This window comes from Nomascus leucogenys, chromosome 5, assembly GCF_006542625.1.
Source record: "Nomascus leucogenys isolate Asia chromosome 5, Asia_NLE_v1, whole genome shotgun sequence".
Lineage (NCBI taxonomy): Eukaryota > Metazoa > Chordata > Mammalia > Primates > Hylobatidae > Nomascus > Nomascus leucogenys.
The window spans coordinates 55,080,461-55,098,761 of NC_044385.1; the positions used below are offsets into that span (position 1 = coordinate 55,080,461).

At 45.4% G+C, this 18,301-nt stretch overlaps 1 protein-coding gene and 1 non-coding gene across 3 annotated transcripts in view; both read right to left on the minus strand.

Moving 5' to 3' along the window:
* Positions 1-6,361: 6,361 nt before the first annotated feature.
* Positions 6,362-18,301, minus strand: part of MFSD4A (major facilitator superfamily domain containing 4A) — a 33,939-nt gene continuing 21,999 nt past the window's right edge. For both annotated transcript variants that reach the window (XM_030813119.1, XM_030813120.1), the window contains exons 7-10: positions 16,980-17,127; positions 11,430-11,500; positions 10,024-10,144; positions 6,362-8,859 (exon numbers count right to left, since the gene is read on the minus strand). In XM_030813119.1, the coding sequence (XP_030668979.1) occupies positions 8,804-8,859; positions 10,024-10,144; positions 11,430-11,500; positions 16,980-17,127 (396 nt within the window). In that variant the 3' untranslated portion in view covers positions 6,362-8,803. The remainder of the gene's footprint in view (positions 8,860-10,023; positions 10,145-11,429; positions 11,501-16,979; positions 17,128-18,301) is intronic.
* Positions 14,105-14,211, minus strand: LOC115835272. Its single transcript, XR_004030263.1, has one exon. It is a non-coding gene; the product is annotated as a U6 spliceosomal RNA (small nuclear RNA).

Sequence of the window (18,301 nt, forward strand, 5' to 3'; positions counted from 1 at the left end):
GCAGTTTCATTTATCTTTGTGGGCAGGGAAGATTAAATATGAAATTCAGTCCAGTCATTTTGCTACTGGTTAGCTTTAGTTTGAGGCAAGTAAAAATTTTTGATTAAAATTAGTTTCTTAAAATTATGCCCTTGCTTTACCAAATAATCAAATTGGCTAAAAAATAAGGGTATATAACTTTGCATTTTGAAGAATAAACCAATAATTTTTCATGAGCCCTACTCGATCTTCTTTAAAGAAGACCTTCCTAAGAGACAATTAGGGATGAGTTTGATTAATGGGAAATAACTCTAGGTTAGATTATTTTAAATTCCATACACCAAGTGACTTAACCACAGTGGCAGTGGCAGTTTCTGAACCATCAAGTATGAACATCACTTAAAAATTAAAAGATGCTTAATAATAAACTCTTAATTTTCATTAAGCCAATCTGTAATTCAGAAGAAAAGCATATGTCTGCCATGGCACTATTGCAGTGCATCTCCGTCAGTGTTAACACAGGAGAGATGTGTTATTTTATGTGTATGTCTTAGTTTGGGATATGTGGTAGTAAGAACATGTCAAGAGTGCTTTCTTCAAACCTGTCAGCTCAACTGAGAAGACAGTTACTTCATTGCTTATTTTTTCCCTTGTTTTATTGAAATCTGTATCTCATATCCAGTATCTAACACTTTGTAGAGATACTTACATATAATGTAAGTGCACACCTACCCAGAGGAATGGATAACTGTTAAAGTGTTAATAATAGCTCGTCTTAGTTGATTTCAGCATAATTTACATTAGGGAGACCTAAAAAGCACCTTCAAAGTATTAAAAGCACCTTTATTTTTTCTTTTTCCTAAAAAAGCAATTAAAATGGTCACTGCTAACATTTATTAAAATTCATGTTAGTTGATGAAACAGCTGGAGGGAAGCTGCCACATCACCTAGCTAAGCAGCCTGACTTACCTGCTGGGAAACAAAGGGATATTGCTCTAAGATTGATTAGGATGATTGTAGGTAGAGTCTTGAATTCTATCTGTATGCGGCAGAGAAACTTTATAGAGAGTGTAGAGAGGTGAGCAAAAGGATGCAAAAGCACTTTGAGGGCTTTATAATAATATGCTGCTTGAAAAAAAAAATGTGTAGTTGATAGTCAGTGCATCTCCAGGCATAGTAAGGGGTTGCTCTGACCGATCAGGTGATCATTTTTTCTATCACTTCCCAGGTTTTATGCAAAAATTTTGTTAAATTCTATAATGGTGATATGCATCTTTTAGGAAAGATATACATTTTTAAAAATCTATTTTATGTAAGAACTGACAGAGGAATTTGCTTTGTATAATGCAAGCTGGCTTTACAAAAGCACTGTAGCAAATTTACTACAAGTCTAAAAGTATACAGATATGTTAATAGATATATGTGCAACTAGATATGGACAGCAATTGTATTTTTTTAAATAAATATTTTTAACAAAATGATTTTCTGAATTATTTCCCTTCTCTCACATTCATTGAGGTGGTCTCTTTACAGTCTCTATTACATTTTCATCCATGCTAACTGGGTCAGGAAAGAGTTGTTTTCCCAATGGTTATCATTAAAATCTGGCCTTCAACAATTTGATATGTATCTACATTAAAATATTTAAAGTCTAGATTCAGATAGGTGGTGAACAGGGGAGATTGTAAAATGATTGTTGACATAAAAGGAATTAAGAGAGAACTGAGTGGCTAGAAAAAATATTCACCATGTGAAATCTCTTTTTGTTTTACTTGAAAAATTTATTTACATTCAAAAAGGGTTTTTAAAAATTTAATCAGCTGGGTGCAGTGGCTCACACCTGTAATGCTAGCACTTCTTGGGAAGCCAAGGCAGGTGGATCACCTGAGGTCAGGAGTTTGAGACCAGCCTGGCCAACATGGTGAAACCCTGTTTCTACTAAAAATCGTCCCAAAATTAGCTGGACGTGGTGGGGGGTGCCTGTAGTCCCAGCTACTCAGGAGGCTGAAGCAGAAGAATCGCTTGAATCCGGGAGGCAGAGGTTGCAGTGAGCTGAGATCACACCACTGCACTGGTGTGATCATGGGTGACAGAGCAAGATCCTATCTCAAAAAAAATTTGAGGCTTTTATCTAGCCCTTGTAAAAAGCAATTTAGACTTCACTTAGCAAATGAAATTAGGCTTTTTCAGAATTGGGTCAAAATAATATACATAAGGGAAAGTGGGTTGTTTTGTTTTGAGACAGAGTTTTGCTCTTATTGCCCAGGCTGGAGTGCAATGGCACGATCTCAGCTCACTGCAACCTCTGCCTCCTGGGTTCAAGCGATTCTCCTGCCTCAGCCTCCTGAGTAGCTGGGATTACAGGCATGCGCCACCACACCCAGCTAATTTTGTATTTTTAGTAGAGACGGGGTTTTCTCCATGTTGGTCAGGCTGGTCTGGAACTCCTGACCTCAGGTGGTCCGCCCGCTTTGGCCTCGCAAAGTGCTGGGATTACGGGCATGAGCCACTGCACCCAGCCCAAAAGTGGGGTTTATAGGTGGCAAAATGACAGCAGAGAGCTGTTTCGTATCTCTAAATGAAAATCATAGGAGGATAGAGTGACAGATTGTTCTGGGGCAAAGGGGGCAGTTCACTACCCTGGTGAAATGTCACTGTGGTTGGTGGGTCAGCCAGCATGTGGAGCACAGCGAGGACTACTGCATGCTCCTAACACACTGCTCTCAGAGTATCACCTGCGACGGTAGTCCCACGAGGCAAAATGAGTTTGGGAAATGGGTTTTTCACAGAAATTCAAAAGGGATTTCAGAATATAAAAAGTGCCAAGTCCTTCAGTTAAAAAGCCTGTTTAGGCCGGGCGCGGTGGCTCATGCCTGTAATCCCAGCACTTTGGGAGGTCGAGGCAGGTGGATCATGACATCAGGAGATCGAGACCATCCTGGCTAACACGGTGATACCCCATCTCTACTAAAAATACAAAAAATTAGCCGGGCATGGTGGCGGGCACCTGGAGTCCCAGCTCCTTGGGAGGCTAAGGCAGGAGAATGGCGTGAACCCAGGAGGTGGAGCTTGCAGTGAGCCAAGATCGTGCCACTGTACTCCAGCCTGGGCAATAGAGCCAGACTCCGTCTCAGACAAACAAAAAAAAGCCTGTTTAAGTCACCACCGTTTTCTAACCTTTCTGACTGTTGACACTTCTTTTGAGAAGCCTACCTGTTTTGCAAGCACTTTCTGTGTTTTATAGGTGCATTTAATGACAAACTAATACCCTAATATCGGGTAATTTTCCAGGGTTGGCATTATCAGGTAGGAGATAATAATTAACAGTTATATGATTTCACATTGATTATCGCTACAAAACACTGTACTAACTGGACAACCAACCCCCTGTAACTGCAGGGAGTCTATGAAAGTGACTTCATTTTATTAAATGAAACAGGAGTGGGCTAGGCGCAGTGGCTCACACCTGTAATCCCAGCACTTTGGGAGGCCGAGGCAGGCAGATCACCGGAGGTCAAGAGTCGGAGACTAGCCTGACCAACAGGTGAAACCCTGTCTCTACTAAAAATACAAAATTAGCTGGGCGTGGTGGCACATGCCTGTAATCCCAGCTACTCAGGAGGCTGAAACAGGAGAACCGCTCGAACCCGGGAGGCGGAGGTTGCAGTGAGCCAAGATCGCGCCATTGCACTCCAGCCTGGGCAATGAGAGTGAAACTCCATCTCAAAAAAAAAAAAGCAAACTCAAACAGCTGTGCCAGTCAGCTGACAAGCATTGGTGTTAAGGAGTCCATTGGATGGTTCCCTTTTGTTTTGGGGTCAGCCTTGCTGTCACCCAGGCTGAAGTGCAGTGGCACAGTCGTGGCTCACTGCAGCCTCAAACTTCAGGGCTTAAATGATCCTCCCACCTTGGCCTCCCAAAGCATTGAGATTACAGGCATGAGCCACCACCATATGTTTTGAATATGTCACTGTAATTAACCAAAACTACCTTCTTCAAGGTCATATTACCTTACATGTTGCCACATCTGGTGGTTGACATTCAGTGTTCATTGGACCTTTTGGCAGCACTGATTACTTATGCCTTCTTGAGATACACTTCATGTGCCCTCCAGGAAACCACATTTTCTCCTGAACTTCCTATTTCTCTGGCTTCTCTCATGTGCTCTGCTGGGACTTGTTCTTTTTCTAAAACTCTAGATGTTGAAGAATCCCAGGGCTCAATCTGACCATCTCTACGTTCACTTCCTAGCTTGTGTCATTTTAGTCCCATGACTTTAAATACTTTATGTGACCACAAAATTTGTATCTTCAGCCTTGACTTCTCTTTTAAACTCTAGACTTCTATATCTAACAGCCTTCTTGACATCCAATATTGCATCATAAGATGATCATGTCCAAAATAGAACTCTGAATGTCTCCCCATGGCCTTCCAGAGTTAAATGACTTCATCAATACCCAGTTACTTAGGTCAGATTCCTTCAGGTCATCCTTGATTCTTTTTTTGTTTGTTTTTTTGAGACAGAGTTTCACTCTTGTCACCCAGGCTGGTGTGCAATGGCGTGATCTCGCTTCACTGCAACCTCTGCCTCCCAGGTTCAACCAATTCTCCTGCTTCAGCCTCCCGAGTAGTTGGGATTACAGGCACCTGCCACCACACCCAGCTAATTTTTGTATTTTTAGTAGAGACAGGGTTTTGTCATGTTAGCCAGTCTGGTCTCGAACTCCTGACCTCAGGTGATCCATCTGCCTTGGCCTCCCAAAGTGCTGGGATTACAGGCGTGAGCCACCGTTCCCAGCCCATCCTTGATTCTTATCTTTCTCACCCTACACCCAATCCATCAGCAAATTCTGTCAGTTTCACCTTCAAAATGTTGCTTGAATCCAATCACTTTCACCACTTCCGTTGCTATCTACGTTTCCAAGCCACCATTATTTCTTCAGTCTATTGCAGTAGTACCCAGGTGGTCTTCCCAATTCCATGCTTGCCCCACAGTCTCTTTTCCATAGTAACCAGTGATACTTTAGATATGTAAATCAGATCGTGTCGCTTGTCTGCTCACAACTCTCCCGGTCATCTTACATCACTCAAAAAAACCTCTACACATACCATGGCTTGTATGATCTGGCCTCTAGCAACCACTCCCACTTGTTCCGTGTGACTCTTCCCCACTGCAGTTGAGCCACACTAGCCTACTTGCTGTTCTTTCAATACCATAAGCACATTCCAGCCTAAGGCTCTTTGTACTTGCTGTGCCCCCTGCCTGATGGGATGGTTTCACGTACTTGGAAAGCTTGGTCCCAACATTTCATTTAGTTTCCTACACAAATAGGACCTCCTTAGAAAGGCCTTCCAGAGCATTTTTTTTTTTTTTTTTTTTTTTGAGACAGAACCTCACCCTGTCACCCAGGCTGGAGTGCAGTGGCACAATCTCAGTTTACTGTAACCTGCACCTCCCGGGTTCAAGCAATTCTCCCACCTCAGCCTCCCCAGTAGCTGGGATTACAGATTACAGGTGTGCACCACCACGCCCAGCTAAACTTTGTATTTTTAGTAGAGACAGGGTTTTGCCATGTTGGCCAGGCTGGTCTTGAACTCCTGATCTCAGGTGATCCGCCTGCCTCAGCCTCCCAAAGTGTTGGGATTACAGGCGTGAGCCACTGTGCCTGGCCCCAGAGCATCTCTTGACATTCCCTATTCCCATCCCCCTTCCCTGCTGTATGTTTCTTTATGGTGCTATATTACCCCTCAGCCTGTGGCATGTTATGTGTAGTATTTGTTTGCTGTCTGTATGTATGTCTTCACCTGCGGCATAATCCCTGCGAGGCAGGGACTTCTGTCTCAGTCACCACTGTATGTCTGTACCTAGATTAGTGCCTTGAACATAGCAGGTGCTTAACAAATCCTTTTTGACTGAATAAATGAAATTCACTCTAAAAGAACTCTATGTCACTGTGTTCTTTTAGTGAATCAGATGTGCCCGATGGGTTAGATTTCCATATACAAGTAGCAGAGGAAAATCTGGGAACAGGGTGATTCCACAGGATTCTGAAATGTCCAAATTCCTGAAAGGAAGATGAGGAAGAAAGGCCTACTTGTGTAACTGAGAAGCGTGTGGTGTAAGAATCGATCTGCCTTTTCCTTATTCTGATTTTATGTAATAAGGAATAGTGGCACTCAGCCCTGCTATGAGAGGTTATTTATTTATTTTTCTTTTTTAAAAAAATTCAGTTTCCCTTGTGAGACAGTTTTCTTTCTTCTAAAATACAAGCCATATTAACTTATAGTATGAGAGAGACCTGCCTCTGGGGAAAATCAGGCCATTTGTTTCTGAGTTTATACAAGAGGATCAATTGTTCTTCATAATGGATAACACACTTAATAAGTTTAAATATTTTATTTTAGGAAAGGTACTCTTAGATTTGTGTTAATGTTGTTTTCTGTATTAACAAATTAGTCACAATCAACTTCGATATAGCCATTGATTCTTCTTTCTAAATCTGTATAAAAAGGATATTTTCTTGAAAAACCACAAGAAAAATTCAACTGCTTTTTCATTGCCCAGGTCAGTTACTCGCTACAGTCAGACTGTATTTAAATTAGACCGGCATCTAATACTTTTGAGTATTTACAAACATAATTAAAACTATACTCCTAGACCACCAGTTTTCAAAAAAGTTGGATCTGCTTGACTTGGCAATAAATGCGTACCAAACATGAATAATTTCTAAGCTGCTTATGAGGAGGTTTTAAAAATTACTAACATTTATTAAGCAGTTTCTGTGTCAGGCATATTGTGAGTGCTTTATACAAATTCACTTAATTTTTTCAGAATTCCTTTGAGGTAGGGTAGGTACTTTTAGAAATGCCATTTTGCATGTGAAAAGTGAGGTTGGAAGAGCCTCAGTAACCTGCCCAGGGCCACACAGCTCGAAGGTGAGCCAGCGCTTGAGCCACGTTTCTCTTTCCAGCCAGATTCTCAGCACTCAGCTGTGCTGCTGGTGGTCACAGCTGGCTGACTGGACCAGGAAGAACCTTTTAGTGTCAGGCGTGTGAATCACAGCACTTGGGACAAGTTACCGAGAACCATGATCACTTAATTTTTATATTTATACATGTACATTTGTATATACATAGAGAAAGTGCAGGCGAAACCATTATACAGTTACTCTGATAGCCATTTGCTACTGCCAGCAGTCTCAGGACTGATCCCTGTCTAAGCTGGCAAGTTTACATTCTCATTGTATCACTATAGGATTTGCTCTGGACAGGAGCTGTAACTCCTCAACAAATCCTATTTCAGTCTACTACTGCACAGCTTGAATTGTTCAGTAGGCCCAGCTTTTTGTGAAAGAAAAGGCCTTGCCATGGTATAAAGAGTTTTTTCCCTCTATAAAAGATGTAAAATTTTTGGCTGGGTGCAGTGGCTCACGCCTGTAATCCCAGCACTTTGGGAGGCCGAGGCGGGCAGATCATGAGGTCAGGAGATCAAGACCATCCTGGCTAACACGGTGAAATCCCGTCTCTACTAAAAATACAAAAAATTAGCTGTGTGTGATGGCATGCGCCTGTAGTCCCAGGTACTCGGGAGGCTCAGGCAGGAGAATCGCTTGAAACTGGGAGGCGGAGGTTGCAGTGAGCCGAGATCACACCACTGCATTCCAGCCTGGCAACAGAGTGAGACTCTGTCTCAAAAACAAAAACAAAAAAAAGATGTAAAATTTTCATTAGGTATTTTCAGAAAGTCTTCGTGCTGTTTCTATACCTTTTATATGCTAGTCAATGTCAGTAGAGAAAAATGGAACATCCATTTCATTCTCCCGGGCGATTTCTGGACCAGTTTAGCCTTGATTACTAGCAGTGGTATGCTGGTAAATGTTTAACCACTGGCTCTCTGGGATCTGTAGCTTTTGCCAGTGTCCATGGTAATACTCCCACCTGGCTGATTTCAAGCTACCAACATGCTATCACCAAGAGTGGGGTTGGGACAAGGTGCACAGTAGCACACCATCATACATAGTAATTCCACCACACAGGTACTATGGACGTAAATTACCTCAAGAGCATCAAGATAAAATTAGGAAGCGATATGCTTTGAATATTTATTACCTTTGTTTTAAATGTAATTGATTTAAAGTTTGTATGATTTGATTTTTAATAATGGCTGCATTTAATAACCAGCTGTCAAAATGAAAATTTTACAATCAGCTTTTCTAGGCTGGTATGAGCTAGCTTAGCATACCACTACATTAGTATACCAAAGAGAGCAAGATTCAACTTTCCCTTTTGGTGTTTGAGAATATAGATAAGCTATTGATGTCTGCAGCAGGAATTTAAGGGACTTTGGATTATTAAGTGAAAAGCACAAAAACCCCTTGAGCATGCCAGGGAGTAACTTGCAGCTTGTTTTGCTTAAATTGAAATATATCTACATATAGCAATGATCATGGAGCTTTACAATTTCAACCTATTTTTACAAACTTCAATGAAGAATGATCTCAAACCCAGAGTATGGTCCATGCATGAGGTGACAAATGGAGTGAAGTGCGTGGCTGTCTCCGTCCTTCCCATCTGGGTATCTGGACAGCTCTTACCAACAGTCTGAACCAGGGAAGAAGATAACTTGAGAAGCCAGGTAAACTTCTAATGATTTTGACCAGGTACCAGGACTCAATTTAATTTCCTCTACCCAACCAAGTTTTAGTGGAGAAGACTTGAATAGTCATTGAGAGAGTGCCTCCACCACCACCCAGCTTTCTGAAACAGTATGGTCATGCTGGTGATCAAGAGGCTGAAAGTCTTCTCTTGCCTCCTTCACCCAGTTTTACCTCTGGTAGCACTCAGGGTTTTCCATTCCAATTGATCTGTCTTGGGTAGGAACTACAAAAAAAAAACAACAACAACAAAAAAAACAGGTAGCATGTTTCAGCAGCTCTGATGAGTAGCAGCGATGATTCATTCTGAGAGCTTACCCAGGCTGTTTCTCTGCCATTCTGTGGCTCTAGAGGGAGCAAAGTGAAAAGTTTAGCCTGCCCTAGTTCTGGCGAACAGTTGGTAGAGGCAGTTTCCTGAGACTACTGTCTAGGGCTTGGGGAATGTGTCTGTCTCCCACGAATAAGGAGCCCATTAAGTGTTATTCATTTAATATTCAGCAAATATTAATTGAATGTAGGTCTTAAATGAAACTCTGCACTGTGTGCAATCAGTACTGCTGTCTCAGAAGTGAAGCTATAGTTAGTGCTGTTTTGGGGGCCGCCTTTCCTTCTGGGCCTTTGTACTGAGTGTTTAGAGTGTAGATATGTTCACCCACTGAGAGCGGATGGTGAATGCCTGTTCCTTTAGTCTTTTTGTGATGATTTTGCTTTTTATAGAGAGGACAAAGTCTCCGCCTGGGCACCTTCTCTTAAGAACTGGCTTTGCACACAGCCGATGCAGTCCCTGGGCACTTTGAAAGCAGTGGGCAAAAGGGCAGGTAAGGGCTCAGGGTTATGAAAATAGCTTTGGCACTCCCCCTGCCTGGGGTCTCTAGAAGGGAGACTATTCTTAGGAGGTGTCTCTGCCCTGAAGGAGCCTTTCTTTGCTACTTGGCCTGAAGGACTTCTTTTTGAAAAAAAGATTTGGACTAGAATCAAAATCCTGAACTGCAAAGAGATGGCCAATTAGGCCGTTGGGCTGAGTTCCAGCCAAGGAGTCGGGCTCTGCCTTTCAGTTCCCTGAACAGGCTGGAAAGAGATTCTTGGCTCATGGTTCCATGGCATGGTGGGATGCAGGAAGCCAAGTTCACAATCCATGCCCCTCTGCTAATGGAGAAACCATGAGTCAGCCGACCCAGCTCTCGCCTATCTTAAGAGTCCAGCGCAGACAATCGTATGGAAAGCAGGAAGAGAGGAAAAGGAAGCTGTAGAAAAATAAACATTTCCTTGCATTTTACTTGGAACAGAGCAGCATTTCTGGCACGTTAAGATCCATAGCATCTCCCGCTCCCCCCCCCCCGACCCTGGCTCTGTTTTCCTCCTCTTGTGTAGAAACAGATTCTTTCCTTACCTGATGGGAGTCCAGGGTGCATCCTGTGGAAAAACAGGAGCAAGATATAGAAGGTAAAAGCCAGACAACCAAAGATCACGCCACAGACCAGGAAACTATAGCTGCCCTGAGCCTGGAATATCTGCCAAAGGGGAAAACACAGAGAGACAGACCATTAAAACTTCATGTGGAAGGTGTATCGGAGGAAGCAGCCTTCTCCATCCTTGGCTGGTTTTTCAGCTAAGTTGAGGCCCGTCACACCAAGAGATGGAATCACGGGGAGGAGGGATGCTTTGGCCTTGTTTCAAGTTGATGTGTCTGGAGAAGGCAGAAGTCCTGCTCTAAGGCAGGGACTGGACCTGGTGACCCCATGCAGTCCCTTGCAGCTCTGTGTTCTGGAACCTTCTGACAATCTCTATCATCACTGAAACTCCAGTCATACTAAGTGTTTCTATACCCATAAGAACTTTGGGTATAGAAACCACAACTTTGCTGAGGATATATTGTTTTAATCTTTTATTATGAGAATTTAAAACATGTTAAAGTAGTATATGGAGCTCCAATGAATTTTGAACCCATCACTCAACTTTAGCAGTCAGCACCGGTTTCATCAGTGGTCTTGCACTTCTTTTCTGCACTAGGTTATGCTAAAGCAAATCCCAGACATCACGTCATTTCAATGAGGAGGGTATGGTGAGATGCAGCTCTTCCCCTCCCTCCAGCAGGGCAAAAGAGGAGGAAAGGAGAATGGAGTCACAATGAGGGAGATTTTGGAGGCTGAAAGATCTAGATATGAGGTCCTGTCAGTTTCTAGAAGTGTGACTGACCTAGGGCAAGTTGCTAAATTCATCTGAGTTTCCGTATCTTCTGTTGTAAAAAGGGGAATAATATCTACATTATAGTATTCAATAAAAAGTAGATGTTAGGTTTTATTTTTTCCTGGTAAATAAATGAAACGGGTAGATTTGAATAGAACTGGAAGAGTTGGCCCTCTCGGTCAGGGCAGGAGTTGAGCAGGAAGCTGGGCCCTCTGTAGGGCGGCCAGAGGCTGTGAGAGGTGGGGTAGGGAGTGGTGGGTTCCGAAGGGATGGAAAAAGAACTGACTGCAGTTCCAACCCATCTCAGGCTCTGAGAGCTAAACAGCATTCCCACGGGCCCCCTCTGGCCCTGCTCCCAGACATGGCTTGTGTTTGCTTTGGACTTTTCCATGCATCCGTTCACATCTCCAGATCCCACATATGGAGGCTAAGCTCTCAGGGCTGGCTTGGAAACGGAAACAGGTAACAACGACACAGGGGGCCCTGCTGGCTTTGCTGGAGACTCAGGAAAGGGACAGTTTAAGTTCAGAAGGCGGCTATCTGCATCTTCTCACCTGTCAGAGGAGTGCTCCCCAAATGCTCCCCTCTCCCTTACAGGTCCCCACATACCGAACCAACCAGCATCTGTAGCACCATCTCGCCAACTCCTGCCCCTGTCACCAGCACTGTGGTTGCACAGCCTAACAAAAAGAGAAGGTTTGGTTTGGTAAAAGCAAGTTAAGGAGACAGAAGTCAGCATTACAGTCCAGGTTGCTGGCCAGGCACAGTGGCATATGCATTTTGGAAGGCACATCCCAGTACTTTACGAGTCAGAAGTGGGAGGATCTCTTGAGGCCAGGAGTTCAAGACCAGTCTGGGCAATATCACAAGACTTGGTCTCTACAAAAAGTAAAATTTTAAAAAATTAACTGGGCATGGTGGTGTGCACCTGTAGTCCCAGCTACTTGGGAGGCTAAGGTAGGAGGATCCCTTGAGCCCATTGAGCCCATGAGTTGGAGGCTTCAGTGAGCCATGATCGCACCACTGCACTCCAGCCTGGATGACAAAGTGAGACCCTGTCAAAAAACGAAAAAAAAAAAAACCAGGTTGCTTCTGGGAAACCTCTGGAAGATGGCATGGTGGAAAGGACTACTTAGGATTTCTCAGACATGAGCCTGTAACTTTGCTTTGGGAATGCCTAGGTCTTACTGTCATTTTGTCCTTTCCTTGTTCTGAAACCTTCAATTGCTCATCACTATCTCAGGGTAAATCCCATCTTGCTTAGCCCTGGCATTCAGCGCCATTCCCATTCTGACTGCTACCTACCTTTCTAGAAAGATTTCCTGATATCCTGAGGCTAGCCCTCTGGTGCAGGCAGACTAGTGTCTTTGCTGTCCTGGCATTGCACTGACCAGCCACACACCCTGATGAGTCTGGCAGTGTGGCGCAGACCTTCAGAGCCCAAGCTTCAGAGTCAGACTTGGGTTCCAAGCCCAGGTTGTCACCTACTAGCCATGTGACCTTAGACAAGTTCTCTAACTTCTCTAGGCCTTGGTTTCCTTCTCTGTAAGATGAGCATCACACCTCCTTCACAGAGTTACCGTGTGGGTAACTGTGATGTAAGACATGCCAAAAGCCCGGCATAGGACTGGCACACAGTAAACTCAAAACCAGCCCAACTCTCTGCGCAAGCCCTTCGGCACTGCCTTCAGGATGAAGGCCAAGGACTTTCAAGTGGTTTGCAGGGCCCTTTAGACTCTGCCCCTGCTAATGGCTCAGGCTTCTCTCTCCCCCTCCACCCTCCATACTCTCACCTCCAGGCTCCAACACACACCTTCACTCCCCACTGAACATTCCTCCTCCTCCTCTTTTCTGGTAAATTATCATTCATCTTTTTTTTTTTTTGAGACAGAGTCTTGCTCTGTCGCCCAGGCTGGAGTACAGTGCCTCAGCCTCCCAAGAAGCTGGGATAATAGGCATGCACCACCACACCTGGCTAATTTTTGTATTTTTAGTAGAGATGGGGTTCCACCGTGCTGGCCAGCTGGTTCCCATTCATCTTTTAGGTCCTAGTTTAGACTTCCATCAGTAATGTTCCTCCCTGGTCCCCATGCCTGGATGGGTTGCTTCTCTGTGCTGTGATATCACCCTGCACCTGCTCTCACCACACTGTCTGTTGACCAGCTAGCTCTCCCCACTAGGCTGGAAGCCCAGGAAAGGATGGCCATGCCTTGTCGTATAGATCACTGGCAAAAACCAGTGCCTGTTAGTAGCACAGCAGCTAACACATAGTAGACACTATTTTTTTTTTAATAAAATAGTTGTCATCATTGTCTACTCTGGACTTCACATTCCTTCTAGCTCGTTCAGTCTCGCTTATGTTCAGACTTGTCTCTGTGCCTTTGCTCTCATTCTGTTCACTGCCCCACCCTGCCCAGGAAGGCCTTTCCATTTTCCTCTCTGCTTTTCTAGATTCTGGGCCAGCTCACATCCCATCCCCTCTATGAAGCTACTTTTGTTAAAATCAACACTGCCCCCTCACTCCCTTCCCTGAATTCCAGTAGCACCCATCTGTCTGTTCCACTCATCTGTTTAAAAACTGAGGACCACTGAGTTCTATGCTAACCACTGAGGATGCTCAGGTGAATACTAAGAGTTAACAAGACATTGAGTGCCTGTGGGCCAGCTTTGATGCTAAGTGAAAAGCTTTACATTTTTTCTGATGCACAAAACAATCCTACAAGGCAGGTATTTGCATCCCCATTTTACAGATGAGAAAATTGAGGCTCAGAGAGGGGAAGGAAATGAAACTGTACAAGGTCATAAAGCCAGTAACTCTGGAGGCAGGACTGCCAGGTGTGCTATTGCCTGCACAGCCCATGCTCTTACCCTTGTCCCTTGGTAGGGTCATGTTGTCTAGGAGAAGAAGCAGATAACATAGGTACAAAAGTCTTGAGATGGGTCAAACATGAGAGACAGGGGCAACATCAAAGGGCACAAAGGGGAGGCACACCTTTCCAGTGGGGATCAGAGGAGCTTCCTGGAGGAGGACACTTCCTGGAGTTGGGTCTGGAAGGAAGAGCAGGAAGATAAAGGGGCGAGACGGAGCAGGGAGGACATTCTAGGCAGAGGGTTCACCACGTGCCAAAGTAGGGAGGTACAGAATAGTTTTTGTGCCATCAGGGAATAGCATGTAATTCGTGGCTAGAATGCAGGTTTGGAGGGGAAGCAGGGAGAGAGAAGTCTGGAGAGAAAGATGCTCCATAGGTAGATCTGGAGGTTGTGATCAGCTCTGTTTTCTGGTTTTTTTGGGGGAACACTTCACACATTTGCATGTCATCCTTGAACAAGGGCCATGCTCATCATCTCCATGTTGGTCCAATTTTAGTACATGTGCTGCTGAAGTAAGCACAGCCCTGTTTTACCGTGTGGAGGGTGGCTTAGTACATGGTCCTCACCTCTAGCTGCATGTTAGAATCACCCAGCAACTCTGGACAAGTTGCATCAGACTCAGAGGTAAGGCCCAGTCACTGGGTTTTGGTACCAGAGCTCCAGGTGATTTTAATGTTCAGCCAGCTGAGTTAGATGGAGGCAAGACGGAAGACAAGGAGACAAGCCAAGACCCATCAAAGAAGGGATGGAGGTGATTAGAACTTGGAAAAACCTGGGTACCATTAACTAGTCCAAGCAGGTCAATGAAGATAAAGACCTTAAATTAGGCAGGGACAGTAAGAAATGAAGAGGATGGATTTGAGTGATCATTTGCAGGCAGAATCAATCAATATCACTTTTTTTTTTTGAGACGGAGTCTTGCTCCGTCACCCAGGCTGGAGTGCAATCTCAGCTCACTGCAACCTCCGCCTCCTGGGTTCAAGCGATTCTCCTGCCTCAGCCTCCCAAGTAGCTGGGATTACAGGCACCCGCCACGCCTAGCTAATTTTTGTATTTTTAGTAGAAACGGGGTTTCACCGTGTTGGCCAGGCTGGTCCCAAGTTCCTGACTTCAAGTGATCCACCCGCCTCAGCCTCCCAAAGTGCTGGGATTACAGGCGTGAGCCACTGCACGCGGCCTCACTTATCATTATTAAACTCTAACATTTGTTGGTCACTTAGAACTCTTGAGTTGTACTGTGTGACATGTGATAGCTACCTCATTTCATTACTTCATTTATTCCCTTGAGGCTTGGAGACTGATGGGTGAGGGAGGAGTCTGAGGGCTCCTGGGCCCTCGCCCGTGGAAGCTAGGTGCGTGGCTGTCCTGTTGTTAGGACAAGCTGCAGGGAGAGGCTGTGTTTCCTTGGCCACGTCCTGTGGGACCCAGCATGATGTCCTGAATAGCAGAAAGATGGGTGAGTGATGGGCTGCCTGGATGATGACTGGCTGATGCATTTTCTGCCCTCAGTTTTCACCATGGCCAGGATCTCTTCAGAGTCATGATTCAATGGAATTTATACCAGGTATGCCCTGATTTGGGGGTGTTTCTCAGATGATGTGTAGTGCCCCCACTCAGAGGAGCCAGAAGCCAAAGAAACTCAGATACACTTGATTCTCTAATTCACTCTCTCACAGGAATTGTCTTCTAAACTACAAATATTAAACAGCGCAGAGAATGGTCTCACAAGCTCAGAAGGGATCTGGGAGGAAATGAACTGCTAAGAGGGTTATTTTCAGCTACTTTCACTTACTGCTTTAAACTATGCTTCTATGGTTTGAGGTTTTTGCAGTGAGCACATACGACTTATATAATAAAAAAAAATTCCATTTTGAAAACAAAACAAAAAGTGTGCAGGTTTATCGTAGAAAAGATTTTATTCCTAACGACTGATGGTGATGTTATGTGCTAAAATTGTCTGGGGCCTATCCTTCGATTTCAAGGATCCAGGCTGTGGATAACTGCTGGGTGCAGCTCTAACTGCCCTGACTCTCCCCGTACACCAACTTCCCCCACTCCTCTCTAAAGAAATCGCTCATCTTTTTTTTTTTTTGAGACAGAGTCTTGCTCTGTCGCCCAGGCTGGAGTGCAGTGGTGGGATCTCGGCTCACTGCAAGCTCCACCTCCCGGGTTCACACCATTCTCCTGCCTCAGCCTCCCGAGTAGCTGGGACTACAGGCGCCTGCCACCACGCCCGGCTAATTTTTTTGTATTTTTAGTAGAGACAGGGTTTCACCGTGTTAGCCAGGGTGGTCTCAATCTCCTGACCTCGTGATCCGCCTGCCTCAGCCTCCCAAAGTGCTGGGATTACAGGCCTGAGCCACCGCGCCCGGCCAGAAATCGCTCATCTTCATGCTGGTTTTCCAGCATCTAGTGCGTCTCTGGTGATGTTCAAGACATAATTATTTTTAATTAACTCATTGAAAAAAGAGCTCTTTGCTATAGGCAGTTGGGAGGCTAGGGAAAGGGGAGGGAGATTAGTCGAGAGAATTAGAGATTTCTGCCATCAAAGAAGCTGTGTCACTCCTGAAACCAGATGTGGAGTCAGTGTTCTAATCCTCCACGTTTCTAACAACATCCACAGCCACAAGGCAGGCACGTACTGTTACTGAAAATTAGGTTACAAAATGCCTTTCCTATGCCATAACTTCTCCTGTGCATCTTTGCTTTTCTTTGAACTCGGCATTTCCAGCACGTGCATATCGCACAAAATGTCACCTGCAGGTCAGCAGACGTAACGACGGGGACAAAGCAGATGGAAAAAAGAAGCTTAACTACTTCTCTGTGGCCTGCAATCCCATCATTACGGGGATCATTCTGTAGGGAGGGAGCCCAGCGGGTCACAACCACCCCCGCTGTGGGCCTGCTCCCGCCAAAGTCAGGAGGGAGGCGTTCATTTCTCCAGGGAGCTAGGGGCAGCGTTCTCGCTGGGAGATGGTGCTGGCCTAGAAGAGCACAGGGGAACATCACACACCAGGGACTGTTGTGGGGTGGGGGGAGGGGGGAGAGATAGCATTAGGAGATATACCTAATGCTAAATGACGAGTTAATGGGTGCAGCACACCAACATGGCACATGTATACATATGTAACAAACCTGCACGTTGTGCATATGTACCCTAAAACTTACAGTATAATAATAATAAAATTAAAAAAATTAAAAAATAAAAAAAGAGCACAGAGAGACAGGGCAGAGCGAGGCGGCGGCGCCCAGCTAGAGCGCGCCTCCTGGCTCGGGCCCGGCCCTCACCTTTGTACTGCAGGGAGTCCTCGGTGTAGGCCAGCATGCTGGGGAAGGTGCTGCTGAGAAACAGGCCCAGGCTTGCCGTCCCCACGAACAGAAAGACGACGTTGTAGGAGAAAATAAGCAGCACCAGGAACGTCACCACCACGCCAACCTGTCGCGGCAGAGGTGGAGGCGGTTAGGAATTGCGAAAAGCTGAGCATCGGTGGTGAGGAACAGCCAGGAGTCGGCGTCTCCTGATTTGGCGTTTCCTCTCTAGCCCAAGGAGCCCAGCTGTGTGACCCGCGCGCCACCCCGTGGACCAGGCGGGAACCGCAGTGTTCCAGGGACCGTTCTGACATCCGGAAGGAAGCGTGGAAAGGAGACACCCGTCTAGACATCTTTCCCACCTAGACATCTCCCCTAACAGCTACGGTACACGCTGCGTAAGCGTTTGGGGACTGAGGACTACCTGTCCCCAAGGTCTTATCTGTAACCCCGGGAACTCCACCCAAGCCAATTTCATCAGCTCTCTCTGCCCTGCAAGCCCTGCGGGTAGGAGAGTCCTCTGTTTCTTTGTGATAAGTTGCTTCTCTTCTCCTGAAAGCCAAGAGTGCACAGACAGGAAGCCATCAGATAACAGGGGAAGAGGGGTGGTGGCGGCAGGGTCCCATCCTCTGGGAATCCTAGCCAGCCACCCAGGGAGAGGGTCAGTGGCTGTGGCAATCAGCTTGGCACCCTCAGATTTGGCTCAGATTCCCATGGGCAGATGCTAACCTATGGTTGGAGACCCAGAAATCTTTCTTTTCTTTCCTTTTTTTTTTTTTGAGAGAGAGGGTCTCACTCTGTTGCCCAAGTTGGAGTGCAGTGGTGCGATCTCAGCTCACTGCAGCCTCGACCTACAGGACTCAAGCATTCCTCCCACCTCAGCCTCCTGAGTAGCTGGGACTACAGGCGTGTGCCACCACGCCTGCTAATTTTCTGTATTTTTAGTAGAGAAAGGGTTCGCCATGTTGCCCAGGCTGGTCTTGAACTCCTGGGCTCAAGCAATCCATCTGCCTCAGCTTCCCAAAGGGTTGGGATTACAGGCATGAGCCCCCATGCCCGGCCAAATCTTTCTAGTTCAGTAAAGGTCTCTGTGACACAGGCATATTTTTGTTAATATAATCATATTTCTAAGTTCTTTAAACACATTTTTATGTCTGCATTGAGTCACTTCTATGCAAGATGTATCTGGGAATAAACCCAGGCAGCATAAGATTTGGGGTCAGAAGACCCAGGTGGAAGTCCCGATGTGTTTTTTACTAGCTGTGGAACCCGGAAGTAGTTGATTGCTCTGATTCTTAACT